Source organism: Gordionus sp. m RMFG-2023, chromosome 1, assembly GCF_954871325.1.
Source record: "Gordionus sp. m RMFG-2023 chromosome 1, tfGorSpeb1-WG-v2, whole genome shotgun sequence".
NCBI lineage: Eukaryota > Metazoa > Nematomorpha > Gordioida > Chordodea > Parachordodidae > Gordionus > Gordionus sp. m RMFG-2023.
In genome coordinates this window covers 70,215,061-70,238,745 of record NC_088775.1, presented here as the reverse complement: position 1 = coordinate 70,238,745, position 23,685 = coordinate 70,215,061, and the positions used below count along the sequence as shown (strand labels likewise).

At 27.1% G+C, this 23,685-nt stretch overlaps 1 protein-coding gene across 4 annotated transcripts in view; it reads right to left on the bottom strand.

The window, feature by feature from the left end:
- Window positions 1-15,898, bottom strand: part of LOC135930999 (carboxylesterase 1E-like) — a 28,809-nt gene extending 12,911 nt beyond the window's left edge. For all 4 annotated transcript variants that reach the window (XR_010572906.1, XM_065467840.1, XM_065467841.1 and 1 more), the window contains exons 1-5: window positions 15,759-15,898; window positions 15,560-15,718; window positions 15,372-15,518; window positions 15,158-15,314; window positions 14,488-14,679 (exon numbers count right to left, since the gene is read on the bottom strand). Coding sequence is in view for 3 of the 4 variants with exons in the window: in XM_065467840.1 (XP_065323912.1) it covers window positions 14,488-14,679; window positions 15,158-15,314; window positions 15,372-15,518; window positions 15,560-15,718; window positions 15,759-15,851 (748 nt within the window). In the remaining variant the exon portion in view is untranslated. The remainder of the gene's footprint in view (window positions 1-14,487; window positions 14,680-15,157; window positions 15,315-15,371; window positions 15,519-15,559; window positions 15,719-15,758) is intronic.
- Between the last annotated feature and the right edge of the window lie 7,787 nt (window positions 15,899-23,685).

Sequence of the window (23,685 nt, the reverse complement as noted above, 5' to 3'; positions counted from 1 at the left end):
TTATATGAATTTTCTAATTGATTAGTGAGATTAATTTATTAAATTTAAATAAATACGTTACGTCTTATTTATAGTAAGTGCAATTTGCTCAAGCGTTGCGAAATTTACAAAAGCAAACCAATAATGGTTATATTTATAAATATGGAGCGAAATAATAAAATCGCGACAGCTGTTTACTTATTTCAACAAAAAAATCATAGCTGTGACGAATCAACTGTGATTTTGCTAGCGATTAATTCCACGTCGCATGAGCAAATCGTTTATACCATAGTGTGGTCCATTCCGGGCTAGATCTCTGAAATGTTGTATAATTTAAAATATTGGAATAAAATTGTCATTTTTTCGAACTTTTAGGGGTAACTTCAAAACAATTTTAAAGTTTGTTTCTTTGGTGGATCCGTCAATTCCATATTTGATTATGAAATTAAAAACAAGTAATTTTAAATATTTTGAGAGCAGGTCGATAGGAAATATTAGAGACCTGAGGCCCGGCCATAAGTCCGGTCTGGGTACATGGGTCGGGCCGTATTTTAATTTTTTTAAATATACCTGGGCCAGGCCCAAAAAAATTTTTTAAATACCCGAGCAGGATATTTTAAAACCAAATATTTTAAATTGTCGTAGCTATAAAAAATTAAATATAATATATTTTAAAAAAATCCGACCCGAGCCTAAAATTTTTTTTAAAAAAAAACCTGAGCCGGGTCGAAAAAATCCTGGCCGGGGAAAATTTTTTAAAAAGCAGGTCTCTGGAAAATATAACAAATAAATTTTAAAAAATGGCATCATCCTTTTTAACTTAAAGCTAAGTAAATCGAGTTCATTTATTTTTCGTAAGCAATAAAGTATTGAGAAAGATGCAACTATACCTCTCTTAACACCATTTGATTACTAAAACTATCTTTTGACAGATATTTTAAAAGTAATAAATAGGGCAAAATATTAAAACCCAAAAATACAGGAATTCCTTAATTAGAGAATTGAGTGATAGAGACCTGCAAGTCTTTTTGACCTAAAAAAATTAAAATAAGGGTCGGACGTGAAAATATAATTTAAAAAATTCTAAAAAAATATATTTTAAAAAAAATTTTCTTTTACCAAAACAAAGATATTAATTAAATTCCTCTATGAAAAGGGCAAAATAATTTAGTGATTTTTGCTTCATTTTACTTCATAAAAGTTTCTAATTTATATTTTTAATTAAAATTTTCAAGCCGGGCTAAGCTCAGGCCTAAAATAAAAATATAAGCCGGGGCTCGAGCCAAATAAATTTGAATTTACAGGGCTCTAGAATAGGGAGGGGGGGGATAAGTTGACATATTAATTTTTTTATTTATTTTTTACTAGTTACTTTTAAAAAAAAAAGATGAATTTTAAATTCTACTTAAATATAATATATTATTGCCAGTAGGCCTTATTCAAAAACAAATACGAATTGAATAATGGATTATTTGTAAATTCTTTTTGAACAAATCGAATAACTTACTTTAGAAAAATATATTATTCGAATAGTTAATTATTTAATTCGTTCAAAAGAATATATTGTTTTAGAATAGGCCTATTCTTATCTTTTCGGGTCAAATGGGATCTATATATTTTTTTTAAATAAAATTATCAACTAATTTTATAATAAGAAAGATTGAAAAAAAGCATAGTATTATAATATTTACTTATTCTTTAAATTTATTGCGACAATAACGACTAGCGGAAAGAACTTTATAAAATAAATATATATGCGAGAAGAAAAAAATTTCTAATTAGTTTATTTCTATTGAATAGGCGGAATTTTTTTTAGTTTCTTTTTGAGGAATAGGCGAGACCATCGCTAAATCGGAAAGACCCTTATAATTCCCTTATCCGTAACCTAGCTTTCATACCAAATTCTTTAAAAAAAGCGAGATAAGCTATCTATTATATAAATGTGGCACCCTCTCCCTTTTCCCGGGGAAGTTACTATTAATTTCCTTTTTTAAAATTGTGTGCAAAACAAAACTCGAATTAAATCGTTATAATTTTACGAAAACGGTAGGATACCTTTATACATAACAATTCGAGTGTCTTGTTTCTTTTTTTTTGATTTATCTACTACGCTTATTCGATTCAAAAAAATTATTTGTCAAATAAATAGCCTTTTTCATTATTTGATTAAGTTATTCAAAATTATTTATAAATTTTCAAAATTATTAGTAAATAATTGAAAATATTTAGATTTTTCAAAATATTTATTCAACATACTTCTTGTTAAAATTTTTTTTATTTATATTTCCTCACTTTTCTAAAATTAATAATCCATTTTTTCAGTTTAATTTTTGAATCGATTCGAATTTTCTATGAATTGAATAATAGTTTTATTATTCGTACATAGTGCTGTTAAACGGCTCGTTTTGAGTGGATTTTTAGAAACGGTTAACTCAATATTTCATCTAGAATAATATAACGCAAGCCTGAAGATTTTGTTTGTAGAAGGAACAAAGGTATTAGCGAAATCTAGAGGCTTAGGCAATATTTTTCTGGCTAAAATATTGAGTTAGCCGTTTTTAAAAATCGCTCATAACGAGCCATTTAACAACACTACTCGTACAAATTATTTTTGTCAGCCTGTATAAAACTGTAAGAAATATTAAAATTTGCGACTTAGTTCAATTTTTTTTTATTTATAATTGTTTAGTTTTGATATTAAGAAAATATTTATCAATCATACATGTCATATAAAAAAAATTAAGAATGTTAGATAATCACCTTACATGTTAAAAAAAATACCAATTATATAATAATTGAAGTAAATATGGTAAAGATTAAATATGACCTCGATAGATAAAAAAAATATATAAAGATCATTTTTTTTAACATCTTAAAATGAAGTTTTATCATAAAAGTATACTATCATAAATTAACATAATAGTATAATCTTAATTTTTTTACTTAGCTATTTTGGCATATAGATGGTTTCATGCAGGTATAAAAAATATTTTTTTTAAACTTAATAGCTATAAGACCTTCAACAATGCGAATATTTTTTCCCTGGACACCAATTTTAAGATAAAATAATAATGCAAATCTTGCTTACTGTGATCAGGCCAAAATTTTAAAAGTATCGCGCTATCGCTATTTTTTAAAAAAAAGTAGCGCATTAGCTACATTTTATTATAATTTTTTTGAAATATTTTTTACGTATCTCTATTTCCACAAATAAAAATTATGACTAAAATTTCAAATACATATATAATTTATTAATTTTTTATTAATACTCAATATTAGTAACATTTCCATCTGAAAATCACCGTATCGTCAATTTGAAACTTTTATCGCGAAGAAATTTTATAACGAAGACCGCGAACCACATGCGAATTTATTTCCGTGAAACCTTATTGGCGAATCCTTTAGAATACATTTTAGCGAAACTTTTATCGCGAATCCGTTATAGCGAAACTTTTATCGCGAACCCTTTATAGGGTATTTTCTGCCACGAATGTGTTTGTGCGAAGTCATTATCGCGAGCGCATTACCGCGAAACACTAAATATATTGCGAATACAATTATTAAAGGACAACATATTCATTATTAATTTACCCACAAAAGTTCCTTAAATTATTAAATATTTTATGGATTTTTTGTTTGATAAAAAATTAACTAACCAATTACTTTATCCGATCTGGCCCAGTCGAACCTCCGGACATTTTGGTTGAGAGCTTTTACCCCAATAAACCCCCCCCCTTCACATAAATTTTTAAAATGTGTTTTATGCTATTAAAAGTAAATTTTAACAAATATTCTGAAATGCTTAGAAATTTTTTTAATCAAGATAAAAAATACTGAAAGCTAAGAATTTTTGCTGATTTTCCCAATTTATAAAAATCATAGAAGATTTTGATAAGTAAATTTTCTAAATTTTCTCAAATGTTTTTTTATTTATTTTCCGAGTTATTAAGACATAGAGTAATGATTAATTTTAAAACTCGAAAAAACATGCTTATGGATTTAAAAATAAAAGAAATAGTAAAAGTTTCTGAGCGATATATTATATTTCTAATAAATTCAATTATGAGAAAATTAAAATTTTTACTTAACAAAATCATCTCTTATGAGTTCAGTAAAAATTACTTTAAGTAGTTTTTCTGGATAATTAAAGGAAAAAAAATATATATGATGTAGCACTAACCTACATGTATTGTAATTAAGCATCACATATTCGCCAAAGTTTGGCAAACTTCATGTTTAAGGCTGCGTCGTAATATTAGATTCAGATTCTTATCAAATTTTTGAACTAATATTATAAATCTAAGTAAGCAGAAAAGATATATAAAAAAAATATCTATAAAGATCGTAAAATCATAATAGTGCGCATAAATTGAACGTTTAAACGCAGCGTTTCAAATCGCATATAAAAAACGTAAATTGAACTTTTGTTATATTTTTCAATATGAAACGTCTAAATTTAAAACAAAAAAATGCTTGCATTATATTTACTTAAAAGAAATAAAGGACGTAAATTGAACTTTTGTTATATTTTTCAATATGAAACGTCTAAATTTAAAACAAAAAAATGCTTGCATTATATTTACTTAAAAGAAATAAAGGAAGGAAGGGGCGCAAGACATCTCAAATATATGTTAAAAGAAATCTTTTTTCTGAATATATTAATATAAAAGAGGATTTGATAAATTTCCAATTTTATATTATAAAAGAATGAGAAGATCAACCTTTTCACATATTCTCTGGCTAATATATGATTATATTAATACAAAAATTACTAATTGTAACAAGCAAATTGATGCTGAAGACAGATTTCTTGTTACCTTGAGGTAAAATAAATTTAACTCATTAGTAATTATTTATATAAAAGGTATTTAAATACTGGTCTATCCTTTGCACAATTAAAAGGAGTTTTGGGGGAATTGTTAAAAAATTTGAGCAACGGAGTAGACCAATAGAAATTGGCCTAGCTAACATAGAAATAGTGATAAAAACAATATATATCTTACACAACATAATCATCAACAAAGTAGGATCAGCTTCCATTGATGATACACGTACTACAAATATTCAAATATAAAATTATTAAACATCTTATTTCTTTATATCTTTATAATTATGCAATCTTAAAAATTATACAGATATAACTATGGTAAGCCTTATTGCACGACCATTCTTGCCTAGCAGAGAAAATAATTTTTCTTCAATGGAATTAAAAATTCTTAGAGACAAATTTAAAAATTTTATTAATTATTAAATTTTCATATTATATTGTAATAAATTTATTTATGAAAATATTTTATATTAAATTATTTCACATATTTAATTTTTATACACACTTGTGTTATTAAATGACACAAACAAATTATTTGAATGTTAAGAAAAATTTAATTGATATATCCCTTAATTTCTATTCTATTAAATATTAATTTGGACACTAATAAACTTAGTTATTAAATGATATAAATAAATTATTTGAATGTTAAGAAAAATTTAATTGATATATCACTTAACTTATATTAAATGTGAAAATAGACACTATACAACTATATAAAAATTTTATTAATTGTAAGAATATATATAAAAAAATGTCAATAAAAAATAATAATATCACTTGTAAAAGAGCCGTAGCCAAGAGGGGTCCGAGGGGGGGAGGGGGGGTAAAAAATTTTTGGCCGCCATAAATTTTTCCGGCCCTCCAAATTTAAAAATTTTAATTGATTATTTTTATATTTTTAAAATAAATTCTAAATATTTATTCAAAAAACATGTCTTGTTTGTAAATTTCTTCCTATCCTGTTTTATTTTTATCCAATAATAAATCATCATTCATTCATATTTTATCATTTTCATGTTTGTTTGTTTATAACATTATATAGGCGCTAAATTATAACGTTCAAATCTTATTTCAATGATAATTATTTTATTTATTATGGTTCAATCATAATATTATTATCTTTTGAAGGTCTCTGATATTCTGGGTGCAAATCATAAAAAACGGGATTTTCTGAAGCTAATCAAGTGATTACTATATATATCAAATCTAAGGAAACAGATGGATACCGATTCGTAAATATTTATTAAAACAAAAAAGGTTCTTATTAAATTTTTATAAAATTTGGTAATTATTGTGCAGTGTTGCTAAACAGCTCGATTTGGACCGATTTTTAAAAATGGTCCGATTAAGATCTTAGACAAAATAATATTATCTATGCCCGATATAACCAGTTATTTAAAACAGCGGTGAATATTTTAGTAGTTTGTTAAATGACTCGTTTTGAGCCGATTTTTAAAAACGACTAACTCAATATTTTAGCCAGAAAAATATTGCCTAAGCCTTAAGATTTCGATAATATATGTATAGACCTTTGTTCCTTCTATGAGCAAAATCTTCAGGCTTGCGTAATGTTTTTCTGGATGAAGTAATGAGTTAGCCGTTTTTAAAAATCTGCTCAAAACGAGCTGTTTAACAACACTATATTTTAGCATTATAAAGAAAATAGTGAGATAACACCAATTTTGGTAAGCCAACAAATTAACCGTAATCTTTACGATCTTAAATCAAGATTTCATGATATTTCTTAACATACAGGAGCTACCTTTCCGTAGGACTGGTTCAACAAAAATTACGGATGCTACAAATGTAGAAAACATACTTTATTCTTTCTGGACTATTTGTAGCGATGTTTTGATACACCATCCAAAGAGATCCACGAAATTTATATGCAAAAATATGCGATATACATCACCCAGATTCAAAATGAAGTAATATCTATCATGGTAGATATGGTGCTTGATTATATTTCAGGTAAATATAATAAAAGTGAGATGCCTTTTATTTTGTCTTAAGGCTGATGTGACAAAAGATGCATCAGGTTGTGAAAACCTGAGCTTAATTATATATATTTTTTCTGGAGAAGTCCAAGAAAATTTAATAGGGATTATTAATTTACAGTGTCTTTCTGCTGAAAGCATTAATAATTGCATTTTAAAGCAACTTAGTTAAATATTAATTCAACGAATATGATAAACCAGGCATATGATGGTGCAAACGTTATGTCTGGCCGAAATGGAGGAGTGCAAACCCTACTTCAAAAAAAAATTAATAAAAAAAATCCTTTTATACATTGCTACGACCACATGTTGCATCTTGTGGCTCAAAATTGTATAATAATATTGTTATCATTTCTAATTTTTTTAATTTATTCAATGCATTGCATAATTTTTTAGGCGGTTTAACGTATCCTGTAAATATGTAGGCCATACTCTTAAGAGACTTTCAGACCAGAGGTGGACTGGTCATTTAGAAACATCTCGCACCATTTATGTTAATTTTGAGGCTATTGGTGAAGTATTAGTTTACATTTCTAATGGAACTCTTAATTCAAAGGTTTCCACTCATGTTTCTGTCGAAGCCTTTGGTCTTTTATCTCAATACGTTAATATAAATAACGTTATATTAGCCATTATAATTTATGAGATATTAATAACAATAGATCCATTATATAAGTATCTACAGTCAGTAGGTGCTAATCAAGTGGATGCTAATAATTGTATTGATTCCACGATCAATATATTTAAAAAATATAAGAAGCAATAATTCTATTGATTTGATTAGAATAAAGGCTGAAAAACTTTTAGCGAAATTTAATCTCACTCCCCACAAATCATCAAGCGTACGTAAAACGCCTATAAATTTCCAAGATTTTTTAGTCGAAACCAAATTACAATTTGATTGCGAAAAAGAATCCAATTGGAGTTCTTTAAAATGGAATTACTATGAAATTATTGATTACTTTGTTGATAATTTTTTAGATAGATTTACACAAGATGATTATAATCTTCTATCAAGTTTTAATGCAATGTCCCCATTTGATAGTGATTATTTTATATCGACAAAATGGCCCGATTAGATTAATTATTAAACTTAAATATGGAAACTTTACATCGTGAAATGGAAATAGCTAAAGGATTATTAGCTGCAGAAATTAAAGAAACACATAATTTTGAAAATATACTAAATATTACATATAAAAAAATATCATCATGTATATATAGAATTGTATAGATGCTACTCAGCAGCCATCGTCATTGGGGTACCAACGGCTTCTTGTGTGGCTTCTTTCTCTATAATAAAGAGGGTTCTATCGAGCACTAGAGGGTCGATGAAAGATCAAAGTAAGCATAATTAGTATTGATGGCTTATGAAAAAAATTAACACAAAATTTATCCTTTAATTCATTTATGTTAAGTTTTATAAAAAAAATAGCGCCCCCCTAAGTAAGCAGCTGGCCTCCCTAACTGAAAATTCCAAATAATAAGAAAAATATCACAAAATAAGAAAATATCACATTTAAAATACAAAATCAATGATATATATTTTTATAATAAATAATTTATATAATACTATAAAATATATCTAATGCAGATTCATTAGCAGGTGTTGGTAGGGTATCATTTGTCTTTAGATAATGTATAAATTTTAAAACCTCAGTTTTAAACAATAGTTAATTGTCTAAACTTAAGTTTCTACATCCTCTACAAGGCTTTCCATAAAAAGTCTATATAAGATATTAAAAAATTGTAGATAAAAATAAGCCTTTAATGCATCCCAGATGGCATTTCTTCCAATACATTTAGTAATCTATTAATATCATTAGGCACTTTAGGTTTTATTGTGTTTGAGGGTGACACATCTAAATTTCTTGATGATACTCTATCTACAACAGTCTTTTGCATTAAATTTATATATTTATTGTATTTATATTCATGTTTTCCTCCAACCTGATTTGTTCAATTGGCCTTTAAAATTTCTCACTCTTCTTTAGATATAAAGTACTGGTATTAAAACCAGGCAAACCTTTTAGTAATTTCATCATTCCATGTACTAAAAATATTATTGTTTCATTCAATAATTATTATTCTTACATTTTAGAAAATGTTATATCCATTCTATCACTTTTAAATTTAAAAACGTTTCAAAAAACGTAAACTATTTTGTCTTTTAATAATTAATTTAACGAATGCATTTAAAATGCATTATTTGCGTTTTGATGTGCGCACTATAAGATTCAAAATATTTTAAATTATGGATATCCCTTATTTCACTTAGATGTAATTTATTTTTGTATCGCCATCAAAATTCGATAAAACTCCGTATTTGGTTAGTGACTGGCAAAAGTGATTGATGAATTTATAAATATTCAGAACTTCAGACAATAGCTATTGGCAAACACAGATAACAATTATGCCAATAGGATCAAGGTTCAACTAATAAACTCAATTATAATTATATTAATAAGCCTAAGTTCATTATGCGATATTAAATTAAAATTTCGAAGAAAAGATAGGGCAGCTAAAAAGATTTTATTCAAATAATAAATTTTATAAAATATAATGTTCATTATATATTATATCAAGCGCATAACCAATGGTGGGCGGGGAAGGGTGAAATTTTACTTACATCACAAATTTGACTGTTTTGATAAATATCATTTTAAGCTAATAAAAATTTTATCCCCCCACCTCCTTCGTCAAAATCTTGCAATATCCAGAGTTTATCTTTGCTGCTATTAATAAATTATTCTCCTATGGCTCACTACTTTGTAAAAATTTAAAAAACCAAATTTAGATTTGGTTCAGGTTATTGATTTGCCGGAAAATGTATATGAACAGGTAAATAAGAGAATGTAGATGAATATTTTCATAATATTTGATATAACACTAATTAAACCTCGTCTAGCACTTAGGCAATTGATGTAATTAATCTTGACTCAACTGAAGTGTATTATAAAATATCTATTTTCATCCCATTCTTACATACTTTTTTATCGCAAATTAAAGTACGGTTTTTAGATAAAAAACAAGTCTTATGCAATCTTCAAATTTTATTACCTAAAGACCCTTCTTCGTTTTCTGAAGCCACTATTGGTAAAATTAAATATTTAGCAAAATTTTATTCCCTTGATATTGAAATCAATTTAGTCAGTGAATTCGAATTGTGGTATAAATATTTATTATATTTGACTATTTTAACTAAGCATGCTATTGATGCGCTCAATCGGTGTAAGGAAACCTTGGCTCAATTCCCAAATATTTTGAAGTTGTTTTATATTCTTGCAAATTTGCCTATCACAACCTGTACGCTTGAAAAGACCTTTTCCAGCTTGAAAATGTTGAAAACTTATTTACGAAATAATACTTCCGAATCTCGGCTAAATGGGTTAGCTCTGATAAATATCTGCAGATATTTGGTTCCAAAGACAAACGAAATTCTTGATGAATTGGCAAATTTCCCACGTTGTAAATTTTTTGTATAATATTGTATTTGATAAGAAGTTAAAAAAATTGTTTTTGAAAAAAATTTCTAGTCAATATTTTACACACATTACAATTAGTATTTTTACTAAAAAAAATTTATTCTATGATATTGTACGAGAATTTAGGCTGAGGCTAGTTTTTAAAGCCAATTTTATAAAAAAAAAATGACACTAAACTTTATTTCAATTTTATATTTAAAAAAAATTTATTTAATATAATATACCTTGGTTTATAACCTAACTATCTGCAAAGTTAGGCCCGGTTCGGGCCGGGCCTAATATTTAAAAAAAATTCGGGCTGGGTCGGGTCGGACCTTGGAAATTTTTATAAATATATCTAAATTTATTAATTTTATATTGAATTTTTTATTTAAAATAAAAATATTTGATTTTATTATAATTTTGAGTAACTATAAAAATTAATTTCTATATTTAAATAAATTCGGGCCGGGTCGGGTCGGTAAATTTTTTTTAAAAAAAATCGGGTTCGGGTCGGGCCTGCAAAACTTTTTTTAAAAATTTCGGTTTCGGCCGAGCCGGGCTTAAAAAATTAGGCCCGATGCAGATCCCTTTATTTTTTCTTTAAATATCCATAAGCGCGAATTAGTAAATAAAAGCTAAAAATATTAATGTAATTATTATTGAATTATGAATAATTTAAAAGAATAGCTCTAAAATATGAACCGGCCGAAGGCCGGAATAAACTGGCCGAATGCCAGCTAAGGGGGATTGGGGGCGAAGCCACCCCCCCCCCCCCTCAAAAAAAAATCCCCCCTTATAAGGAAATTCTGGATACGGCACTGTATTATATATATTTATTAGACTAAAGAAAATTAAAAGTCAACCAATGAATGAATCTAGTTATTTTTTTTTAAATATTATTCAATTAAAATGATCATAAAAATAAATGTTTCAAAATATAATAGTCATTATTATCAACCATCGCGATATTGATCTCGTGATATTAAATTCGTTATAATATCTTTGTGATAAATGTTTCGCGAAATAGTTTTCGCTAGAATGTCTTTGCAATTTGGGTTTCGCGATAATGATTTCGCTATAAAATTTTAGCGATAAGTTTTGCTATAATGTATTGGCGTTAAAGGTTTCGCCAAAAAAAATTCTAGATATTTGTTTGGCGATAGTGACTTTGCGGAATAATATTCGCTATTGTAGATTCGCGATAAAAGTTTCGATATAAAATTCATTAAAGGTAAACGACATTCGCGATAAAGGTTTCGCTGAATTGACATGGAACCGAAAGTCACGGCCCAAACCGTACCTGAGCTTAATATTTTTTATAAAATTTCGTACCGGCTTATATTTTTAAATATGATATCATTATATTTTGTCAAATAAAATTGATAAATTTTTGCAAGAAACAAGGCGCTGATATTTTTTTATGTAGAATATTTTTTTTACAATCAAAAAAATATTAAATTTTTCTATATTAAATAATTCGGGTCGGGCGGACAAATAATAAAAAGTGTTCGGGATCGGCCCTGGCAGGACAAATTTTTTAAAAATTTGGTGCCGATCACTCATTTTCATACTGTCTTCCCAAGTCTAGAGCGATGATCAGAAAGTATAAGCTATGACTAAATAATCGTTCAGCACTAGCATGCAATGCCGTACTAAATTTAATATACATATTTTTTTATATAAGAAAAATCATCAAAAATATTCATTTGAGTACTTATATACATTTTAAAAATGCGTATAAAGGATTTTCAATAGTATTATTATTTATTTCAAAAATTATCCATAGTAGATGGCCTTTTTTATCTCAGTCTATAATTAATTAGTTAGAATAAAAATTATGTAAAGGATAAGTGGATGGTCATGTTTGCCAACTGGCCAGACCACCACCCTTAAACTTTTTATCTATTAAACCAATTTCTCTCAAAATTGGTTAGAAAGCGAAAGTATTGAAATGAGTATTTCTTAGCATGTTTTGATAAAATTTATAAACATATAAATAGATAAGTGGTTAATTTTAAGCATGTTTATATCATTAAATAAATGACTGATGATAAAATGAAATGTTACTATTAATTATAAATTGTATCTTATGGCCTGTTGAAACATACTATGTTTCACATAAATCTTCTAGCTTAAAAACTATTATAGAACAGCTTTGATTCAAATTTTTAATGAACTACACATTGATAATAAATTTTCTGGATATATTATTTTTAAATGTTTCCTCATTGAAGCTAGTGTTGTTAAACGGCTTGATTTAAGTCGATTTTAAAAACGGCTAACTCAATATTTTAGCCAAATAATATTTCATTAGCCTCAAAAAACCTTAATCATAATTCTGAACAATTCAAATATTCGATCAAATTATTCTATAGCAAATAAAAGAATTATTAAAAAAAATTTGTCAAATATATATTTCATTCGAATCGAATCGTTCTTACATATTTAAAAAATAATTTACCATTTGTTACTATTACATTCATTTTTGAATAGCCTAACGGTTGACAAGAATTAACTATAATAATTATTATTTTTAATTCCGATGAAATGTTTTCTTTAAAATTTTGATAATAATTATGAATCCTATTTCAAAAATATGGATTAGTGTTTTAAACGGCCTGAAGATATTGCACATAGATGGCAGAAAGGTTTAAGCATCTTTTAAAGAAATCTCGAACCGCAAATTTTTTGGCTTAAATATTGGACTAGTCGATTTTAAAAATAACACTAATATGGAAGAAAAAAACAAAATTTTTTTACCCGTCTGTTTTAAATATTTTTAACCCTCCAATTGCAGACCTCTAGTTTGAGTTAGCCATTTTTAAAAATCGGCTTAAAACGAGCCCTTTAACAACATTAATTGACGCTACTAGTCTGGTTTGATTATAAAACCTTCCAGCACATTTTACAATGTAATTTATACCCTGCATTATTTTACCGAGATTAAAATATTTTAATTTCAAAATTAAATAAAATAAAAAGATTATGATTTTAGATATAATTAAAAAAATATTTTAACAATTTTATTGTGTATTAGTAACATGCTACTCGCTACTTTCTAAATTAGTAGCGAGCTACTGCTATCACTATTTTTTTAAATATAGAGCGCTAACTACCGCTACTAAAATAAGTAGCGCACTAACACTGGTTAGGCATGGTCTTGTCAAGACATTTTGTGGCCCAAAGGAATATAAAGTTCGAAACCTAAAAAGAATTAACCTAATAAAGAGAGAGATCAAAATTAGAAAAAAAAATGAAATCAAAATTAGCAAAAAAAGGAAATCCTAATCAAGGTTACCAAAATAGGGGAATCAAAATAAATATACTCGATTTTTTTTTTAAAAAAAAAGAAAATCAACATCGATACACTAAAACCAAAATTTGGAGGCCCTCAAAATAGTCTCGATTTTGGAGGTCCAGGGTCTCAGTCCCGCCCACAATTTTGCAGGCCTAAAGCCTGATCAGCAGGCAAGGAAAACAATTATCAGAAACGAGTTCTGTTTCGAGTAAAAATTTAACTTACACTTTTTAATATATAAATTAGTTTTACTTTTGTAAAGTTCCATTCCTTTTACATTTCTAAAAAGGTTTTGATTCCAGATTAGTTTCGGGTTCGATTAAGAGGGTAATTAGACGAAAAAATATATATAATATTAAAATGGTGATAAAAATAGTTAATAAAGATAATTACCAATATATTTCCTGCCCAAATTTTTTATTTTTTAATCAGCCTAGCCAGTCCAGAAGGAAAATTTTAGTTTGATAAAAATTAAAATCATTTTTATAAAATTATTCTTTGTCCTAATGAGAAGCCTTTTAGTTATCCTTTTTTAATAATTAGAATATATATCTTTAAACCTGAGCCTGGCCTAATTTAAAAATAGATCAAAGCTCATGGGTCAACTGGTAGAACTCTACAGCTACGCTCATATCTGACATTTTAAAAATCGATTCACAGAGACAAAAATTTTTTAAATTCCAATATAAAAAATGGATTTGCTAAATATGTCAGATGCAAGGATTTGAAGTAGAAATAGGTGTGGACATTTTTGAAAGAGTTTTACTTTTTTTGGCCTGTCCATAAAATAATTTTGTGGAAGATATCAGCCTGCAGGCTAGACTTCAGTCTAGACTGCATCAACTTCTAGTTTAAAGTGCAATTGGCAATATATAATAATAAATTAATGTTTAAATATATTATAAATAGAATAACTTTTGACTCCAGACAAAGGAGAGAGGATATGAAGGCCTACTGCTGCACCACCAACTGATTCTCCCATAATGGTTATTTTTTCAGAATCTCCAGAAAATGATCTTATATTTGTCCTGACCCATTCTAGAGCTAATATTTGATCTCTCATTCCATTATTTGATGTTGCTTCTTTATCACCAGTAGTAAAAAAGCCTAAATAAATATATATAATAAATTGTTTATCATTATTAGAGATGCTTAAGTCCAGATTGGTCCTCTTTGAATCTGGCAAGTTTTTTTAAATAGTTGGTTTTTGGCCAGTTAGAAATATATATATTATATATTTATTTATAAATGCATTTATTTAGAAAAATGAAGATTTACAAAAAAATTTTAACGCTCTTTTGTTTAAAAAATGTAAAATAATAAACAAAGTAGTTACAACAATCTCTGGGTAAATATAATATTAAATATTGTTATTTTTATTTATTCAACTTACTAATAAACTTTAACATATTTTTATTGAATTTGCAATCTACATATAAGAGAATTATTAAATATTTTTTCCCTAAACCAGTGCTGGCCAGATAATTAAAAAAGAAAAAATTGTATTACATTTCTAAAAATAGATTATATTATAAAATGGCTAAAAAATATACTTCATTTTTAACTTATTAATAAAATGACATACCAAAAATTCCTAATCGATAATTAACAGATACAAATATGACATCTTTTTGAACTATTTTATAAGGGGGCCACAATGAGCTCCATCCATATTGATATGATCCACCATGAAAATAAACAACAACTGGCATTAACTTTATATCCTGCAATCTCTTAATATTCTACATATCAAGATAACATGTAAAATATTAATCCTCATTTAATCACTAATATCTTACATTAGGGATATATACATTTAAATATAAACAATCTTCATTTATATTCTTTTTAAACAAAGCTAAAAATTTTGTAATTTCTTGTGGACATAAGGGTGGTTCTTTTAAAGCATTATAGATATTATTCCATCTTTTTTTATATTTAGGAGGCTAAAAATAATTCATTAAGCATACAATACTATTTATAAAACTTTGAAACGGTTTTCTTCTGTAGGAGATTCCGCATATGGGATTCCTAAAAAAGCTTGAATATTTTGACTGAATGTTTGCTCATTTGTTAATTGAGGTATGGGGTCATAGATATTAATAATCTTTCCTCTTACATATCCTGTTGTAAGTTCAACAACTGGCTTTAATTTAAAATAAACAAATTATAATAATATTATAAACCAAATTATCATTTAAATTTTCTTTAAAATCATATTGCGATTTACAAATATTAATGAATATAAGAAGACATGTTTTAAAAATACAATATTTCATTTATTTTCATTTGAAAAGTATTTTATGGGATAAACGTGATACGTGATATAGAACGTTTACGCCCTCTAGTTGTGGATACAACAGAGCTACGTTAGGTTTTCCTCAATATCCATCTAACTGGACAAATTAAAAGGGGATAAAAATGAGGAGCCCTTCACACGTTTGTGGGCAAGCCGCACGTACTTGTACGCGAAATAGTCCAAGGACTATTACTTAAACGTCTATGGGCTGATGTGGAAAGGACAAAATAAGCACAGCCCACACCCATAAGATGCTTATATACATAATAGATTTTAAATGCAAAGGGGGACCTAACTTTAAGATGAGAAAAATGATAGCAAATAATAGAAGAAAGGAAAAGGGAGCAAAAATATATTAGTTCCACCTCTAAATAGCGAGATTTTTTTTTTAAATTAAAAACAATTTTATGGGATAAATGATGTTAATTATATTTTGTTCAAAACATATGTCTATTTATTATTTATAATATTACTATTTTATAAAGCCAGTATGAGAACCCCCCCCCCCCCATTTGAAAGATTAATAATACGACCGTAAATTATTTAGAAAACTATCATGAATTAAACCATATAGCTTTATTATATTTTAAAATTATCACATTTTTAAATATTAGAATGTTCCATTTTTTTTATAAATAAACAATAAATACACAGTATTTACATTTAAGTAATAAGTACAAATTTATTATATTTAAGTAATAAATACAAATTTATTACATTTAACTAATAAATACAAATTTGTTAATAATAAATACAAATTTATTACATTTCCTTCAAACATTAATAAGTTAAATTTCCTCAATAAACTTCTTTGTGTATTTACGGTTTGTTGATGAACAATGCAGTATCTGTACTTGACTCATTTACTGGCACAACTATTTCTGTAACTTCCGAAGAACTTTTATTAGTCGTAATAATCAACTGTGTTTCAGCAATGTCGAGAGTTTCAACGATATTAGAATATAACACTGTCCTTTTTTTAAATCGCTCATTTTCTCCAACCTTTGGTATTTACATTTAGCCACACAGATTGTGAAATCTCGAATTCTCTCCCTTTTGAATGTAAATCATGATTTTGACTTTGTCTTTCATTTGCCTTTTCAATATCATGTTCTACATTTGGTCTTACCAATCCATTCCAAACTAGTTTTCAATTATCTTCCACGTAATCCTGACAGGAGATCTCCCTATGAAGCTATTCTCCCTTAGTCGATTGGTAGTTAAAACATGCATCAAAGCCTCTTGTGGATCAATTGACTCTAGTTGGGCAATATCGACCTTTAAAAGTTCATATTATACGCTCAAATTAATCCATTAGTTTTCCAATGATAGTCAAACGTATATGGCGTAAGTTATTTAATTCAGTCCAGTAAAATCAGTATAGATCTCTCCCAAGAATTCTTAGCTACATTCCAAGAATACCGAGGTTATACAATTGTATAATAGCCATTTTATTGCATAGGAAATATGTATATAATGGATGTATATGTATTAGGAAGTTCTTCGTACATAAATATTACGCTCATTATACATTATAAAACATATATTAAAATATCCATATATATAATCAATAGTAACTGATAAATAAAATATAAAATATGTAAATAAAATATTACAATAATTCCTCATTTACTACACGAGGCACTTCTTGATTTCAGATTTATTTTTTCTGGTACCCAAAACATATTTATAAAATATTTCTGGGTCACCAACAATATAATCTAAAATTTTATTGCATTTTCCCCAGGATGTCCTTGGTGAATCATCCCTAGCACTGCATTGATTAATTTATTAGGTATAACCAATCTCCTATTCCATTCTATAAAAACACAATCGGTAGATGACTCTACCAGGGTTGCCATGTCTCCCCCCATCAGCGGGAGACTCGTGCAATTTCTCCCACAAAACTACCGCAATTGGAAATCTCCCGCAAAAATCTACCGAAATTTTTTAATTTCTCTCACAATTTTTTAAAAAAAATATTTTAACGTTTTTAATATGTAAATAATAATTTTGAGACATTAATTGATTATTTTTATATTTTTAAATAAAATTTTAAATATTTATGCGAAAAACATGTCTAGTTTGTAAATTTCTTTCAGTGCAAACCTTACTTGTGGCAATAAAAATGAGCAAGGCTATCACAAGTGTTTTAATACTCCTAGAGGTCAATTCTAGACCATTTGAAAGATGGGCATCCATATGCAATTCTAACAAATGCATCTAATAAGGGAAATATTAAGACATTTCCCTCGATCCTTCGCATATTCAACAAGAATAAAAACTTCAATAAAACTGTTAAAAAATTTTCCTCGATAGTGAAAAATCTAACGATGTAGCTAGCCACATAATGGTAAATATAGCTGATTCAGGATTATCAATGATTTGCATGCCAGCTTTCTGCGCTGATAATGCCTCTGTAAATTTTGGCAAAAGCTAAAGTTAACGAATTGAGGCAGCACAAATGAATTAATACCAATTGGCTGTATATGCCATATATACTACATAATTCTTGCAAGAAGGCAATGAATGTACTATCTGTGGATGTCGAAATAATATAATTGTGATGAAATGTTTTAACGTATTTAGTTCAACTAAAAGAGTTAATGAATTAAAAGAGGTGATGAAGTGGTCTGACTTGGAATGGTGTGAGTTGTTGCGATATATACCTATCATCAGGTGATTGTCATTAATACCTGCCTTCGATAGAATTTTAAAATTTTACAAACCCTTAAAAAAAATACTTCTTAAATAAAGATAGATTTTAAAGGTTGTCCTAAAATTTTGAAAAAATTTTTGGAGTATGAAATGGCAGAAGCATATTTGGGATTCGTTTCACACGTAGGAAATCTACTGCATGCAGTTAATATTCAGTTGCAATCCGAATATTCTTTATTAAAAATTAAAAAATGATTCACAAAATCATGCTACAGCTCTGTTCATCTCTATATTGATAATAAATTTTATGCTATTGCTAAAAATATTATATTAAAATGTTCAAATAATACTCTAATTAATACATTTTTAAATGAAGCAGATATTTTTATTAAGACAATTTTAGAATTAGAATATTTACAATCAAAATTTGATTTTAATAACTCTATTTACAATTGTATAAATATTATGACATTGTAACAGAAACCATCAATTGATGGTTTTTATAATTTAATAAATATATTAAAAATACCGAAAGACATTGATGTCTTGTTTGAAGAGATTGTAATTCTATCTATTTTTTATGATTCGCCAAAACTTCTCCTTACCTCATTCTAATGCCTCATCCGAGCGCATTTTTAGCCTAAAGAGGACTGCCTGGAAATAGAGAGAAATCGGATTTAACAACATTAGAAAACAAACTAATGGTTAAATAATGTAAAATATGTCATGCCAGGAATTTTATAATCTCAATAACGACGGTAAACATTTAGTTCTATTATTTAAATCTCAAATAAAATATAATTAAGTTTTAGCAATGGAGCCATAAAATTTATTGTCAATTTTGAACTGTAAAGATGGACACATCTGCAGCATAATTTTATGAATCTCTGTTATTCTTCTGATTGCAACTGCACATTCTACATGTGAAATCATTCCTAAATTTACCTCTGCCATTCATTATTGAAAAAAAATTTCAAAATGTTAGGACTATTTAAGAAATATTTTTTAAAGGTTTATAAAATTTTAAAATTCTATCGATGGCGGGTATTAGGAACATATCGCAACCAACATTGTGCTGACTCACTTCTGTAAATACACTCTGATATTACCAAATTCACTGAGGCATTATCAGATCAGAAAGCTGACATGCAATTTATTGATCATCTCGAATCTGATATATTTAATATTATATGGTTAGCTATGTCTTTAGATTTTTCACTATTTAAGGTGAAAAAATTTAATAGTTTTATTGAAACGACCTTAATTTTGTTGAAATATCGGAAGATCAAGGGAAATATTTTTCTTAATAGATGCATCTGTTAGAATTGCATATATATGCCCATCTTTCAAATCGTAAAAAATTGACCTCTTGGATTTAGGTCTTAAAACATTAATGATAGCCTTGCTCATTTTTGTTCTATAAGTATAATTTTCATTTATATTAGAGTCGTTATTATGGAAAAAAGATTCTACCAACATTGTAATGATAAGTATCTCTGTGAATGTTGTACTACAAGATAAGTACAATTGCCGCAACTGTAGTTGCATCTGTATTATATCTTATTTTGGAGTACCTTATTATGTATTTAAACGTGATTCCTGATAATTAAGCGCCTATCCCTATAATGTTATACACACACGGTAGATTTCCAATTGAGGTCGTTTTGAGGAACATTCGCATAAAATATATTTTTAATTGTAAAAAAATCTTTTTTTTATATTTAAAAAAGATCGTTGGTTTTTTTATATAAATTAATATATTTTAATAAATCAAGATGTTATTGTATTTTGAAAAATAGTTACCGACTTTGTATTTATATAAACTAATTATAAAAAATAATAGGCGGATAATTAAGTCAATTCAAAATCCCGGCCGAAGGCCGCCCGCAAAAAAAATTTTTTTACCAATTTTTATATTTCTACCATAATTTTCATGTTTCTCCCGCATAATACCAAATTTCTCCCGCATTTTAAAAACTATGACCTGGCAACCATGGACTCTACCCGTCAATTATAAATATTAACTATTTCTCTATTCAAAGTTTTGCCAATGCTGATATGCAATGAAACTTTTTAAAATTTAATCTTGCTTCGACTCTTTTGATAGAATATTTTCTGATAAAGGCATAATGATACCCTACGGGCTGGAAACGATCTTGGTACAGCTGTATCCTATAAATGTATTAGCACCTCAAAATCACATATATGTCAGTGGCGTCGCTAGCCTTTACAATCTCAGGGGATTCAACTATATTATATTTAATTGAATTTGCAAACTCTGAACAATTATTCCGAATTATATTTCATTTATTATACAAACTAATAATGAAAGTAAAACAATACAAGACATTTATAAAGATAATAGTTTTTTATAAAATATTTATCCATTTATTATAATATTAAATAGGTTCCATTGCGAATATAAAAATAATTTGTGTCTAAAGAATTACAAGTGATAAAAAAGGATAATTATTTATACACAGCCTCAATTGATAATGGTTTTTAAAAACCACACAAAGCAATATAATTTTTAGAATAAAACAAAATAAGGTTGTGTTACCATTTAGACAATGTTATATAGAATGGACCAATAGAAAAATTCGTAGGCCTAATCATATCAATAATTCTTGAAGAAATGAATATAAGGGAGTAATTCAAATCATAAAACTATATGGTGGAGCTTCCTCTTAGATTATGGAAACTAGATAAGTAATCGAGAAAATTATTCGTTCACAAAGAATAATTCCACTTTTATTTCATTTAATATTAACACATGATCTAAAAGAAAGAATACAAAATGATCTATTTGTTATTCGAAATCAATTGAAAAACGTCTATATTTGTTAATTACATATTGATATTTTCAGGGAAGGCAGGTAAAGAAAAACCAAAAAATATATTTGAAATTTTTATTTAATTTATCTTTTATTTTTATTACTATTACTACTACTGAATATATTGAAAATTTTACAACTATATATATTATTATTTTAATACTATTTACATATATACAATTTAAGGTTAATTTTTAACAAATTCGTCCTTAAATTAAATTAACATTTACGAAAATTAGGAAAATATAAAAAGTCATTAAATAAATTTAAAAGAAAGAATTTTTACAAAAAGGTCATTAATTACAAAGTAAAAAATATGCAAAATTTATATATTAACACATATTAACAGTTATAAAACGACACCCTTTCTTTAAAAATCAAACTGAGGTAGAATACAATTTACGCATATATATATAATACATGTCTACATAAATTCTAGTAAATTATCAAAAAGAAATATAAAAATTATTATTTATTTTCATTAAAGTTTCTTCTTTCTGTTTCAGGAAGTTGCATATTTTTTTTTTGACCATACACAATTTTCATTGAGCTGTTGCTATCCATTTTCACAATTTTCATTGAGCTGTTGCTATCCATTTTCACAATTTTCATTGAGCTGTTGCTATCCATTTTTTCTTAACCATACGTAATAGTTGTCATTGCGCTGTTGATTTTCATTTAATTTGATCGTGTTTGGTTCATAGCTTGATTTATTCATTGCATAATTGGTCAGTCATGCTTTATGAAATTATCCAGCATATTGTAGTTGATAGGACAGAATATTACAAAGAGTAATAAAGTAAAATGTTTTTTTTAAATTACATCCAAAATGTATTCATTATTCTTTCCTTAACTTCATCCCAGATACATTTCTTCCCTATCAATTATAACCCTAAATTTCATTGGCGTACGCAGCGGGGAAGGACAGGGGGACAAATCCCCTCCCCCCCCCCAAAGCCAAAAAATGCAGATGCCGGATATATTTTTCAAAAATATTTTTTCTTAGAGTGTTGTGCAGATTTAATTTAAAACATTTCCATATTTTTTAATTCGTTTGTAAGTAAAAATTTTAACTTGTAAAAATTGATAAGAATATATAAATATGTTATTTTAACAACTATTTACAAGTCAAATAATTTTATTTTCAAATAAATTAATAAATATGGAAATGTTTTTAATTAAATTTACACAGTACTATATTAATTTATATTTGTTCATATTTATTCCTATCTCATATTCAATATATATTTAATTACAATTATTATACTAAGTTTATCAATTAATTTCGATTTCAAGTTTTCCGGCGTAATATTATCTTATTATTTTCAAATTTTTAGTGGCGTAATATTTAACTACCATTTTTAAATTTCTAGTCAAATAATAATTATTCTGAAATTGTCCAACAGGTAGAAAGAAATTGCAACCTTGTCCTACGAGATAGAGTCTCCGCCATCAAGCAGTAACAGCTTTTATGGAGTTAGAAAGCCGATTATTTGCTATTACTGACATATCACAATGGCCTGAAGGATATTTTTCCTTAGAAGGAAGAAAATTATTGGATTCAATGCTTATTCCAAATTTTTTTTCTCATTAGAATGTACAACTATTTTATGTATTACTTTTCAAAAACATGATGACTTGATTAAGAAGATGAGAATAGCGGAGAGCATTTTATTAGAATTCAAGGAAATTAGGGCTAATGTTTATGAAGAATTTCATATTTTATATGTTATTGTTAAGTCAAAAGCAGAGCTATACGTGTTTAATATTTGTCTCTCTCGACTTGCAGCAAGGCAAGCTCATAGTTAAAAATTAATATAGGATCAGTAGAAGAGTATATCTTAGATACAAATACATTTATAAACCAAATAAATGAATAGTTTTTAATTCATTATGCAGCACTTACCAATCTGCAAATATTATTTCCATAAAAGCCTTCCCAACCTTTTTCAGATGGTGATAGAAAAAAAATATTTGTTGGATTTTTATCATGAAGATGTTAAAGTATCTTATGATGCCTTATTAGCTGAATAACCATGTTTATAAGATTAACTATGGTTGATACAGTACCAAAAAATGCTATGGATGCTCTGCATTATTTCAAACATATTTTAGATTATATTCCCAATATATTAAAAGGGTTTGTAAACTAATGAGAGAACATTCTCTTTTTAAGAAGAATAACAGAGCCCTGCAGAGGTACCATTTGCAGGGCACAACCCGGATTTTTTTAAAGATTTTTACGGCTAAGCTCAATTTTCAGGCCCGGCCCGGCCTTTTTTAAAATATAATTTTCAGGCCCGACCCGATTTTTTTTAAAAT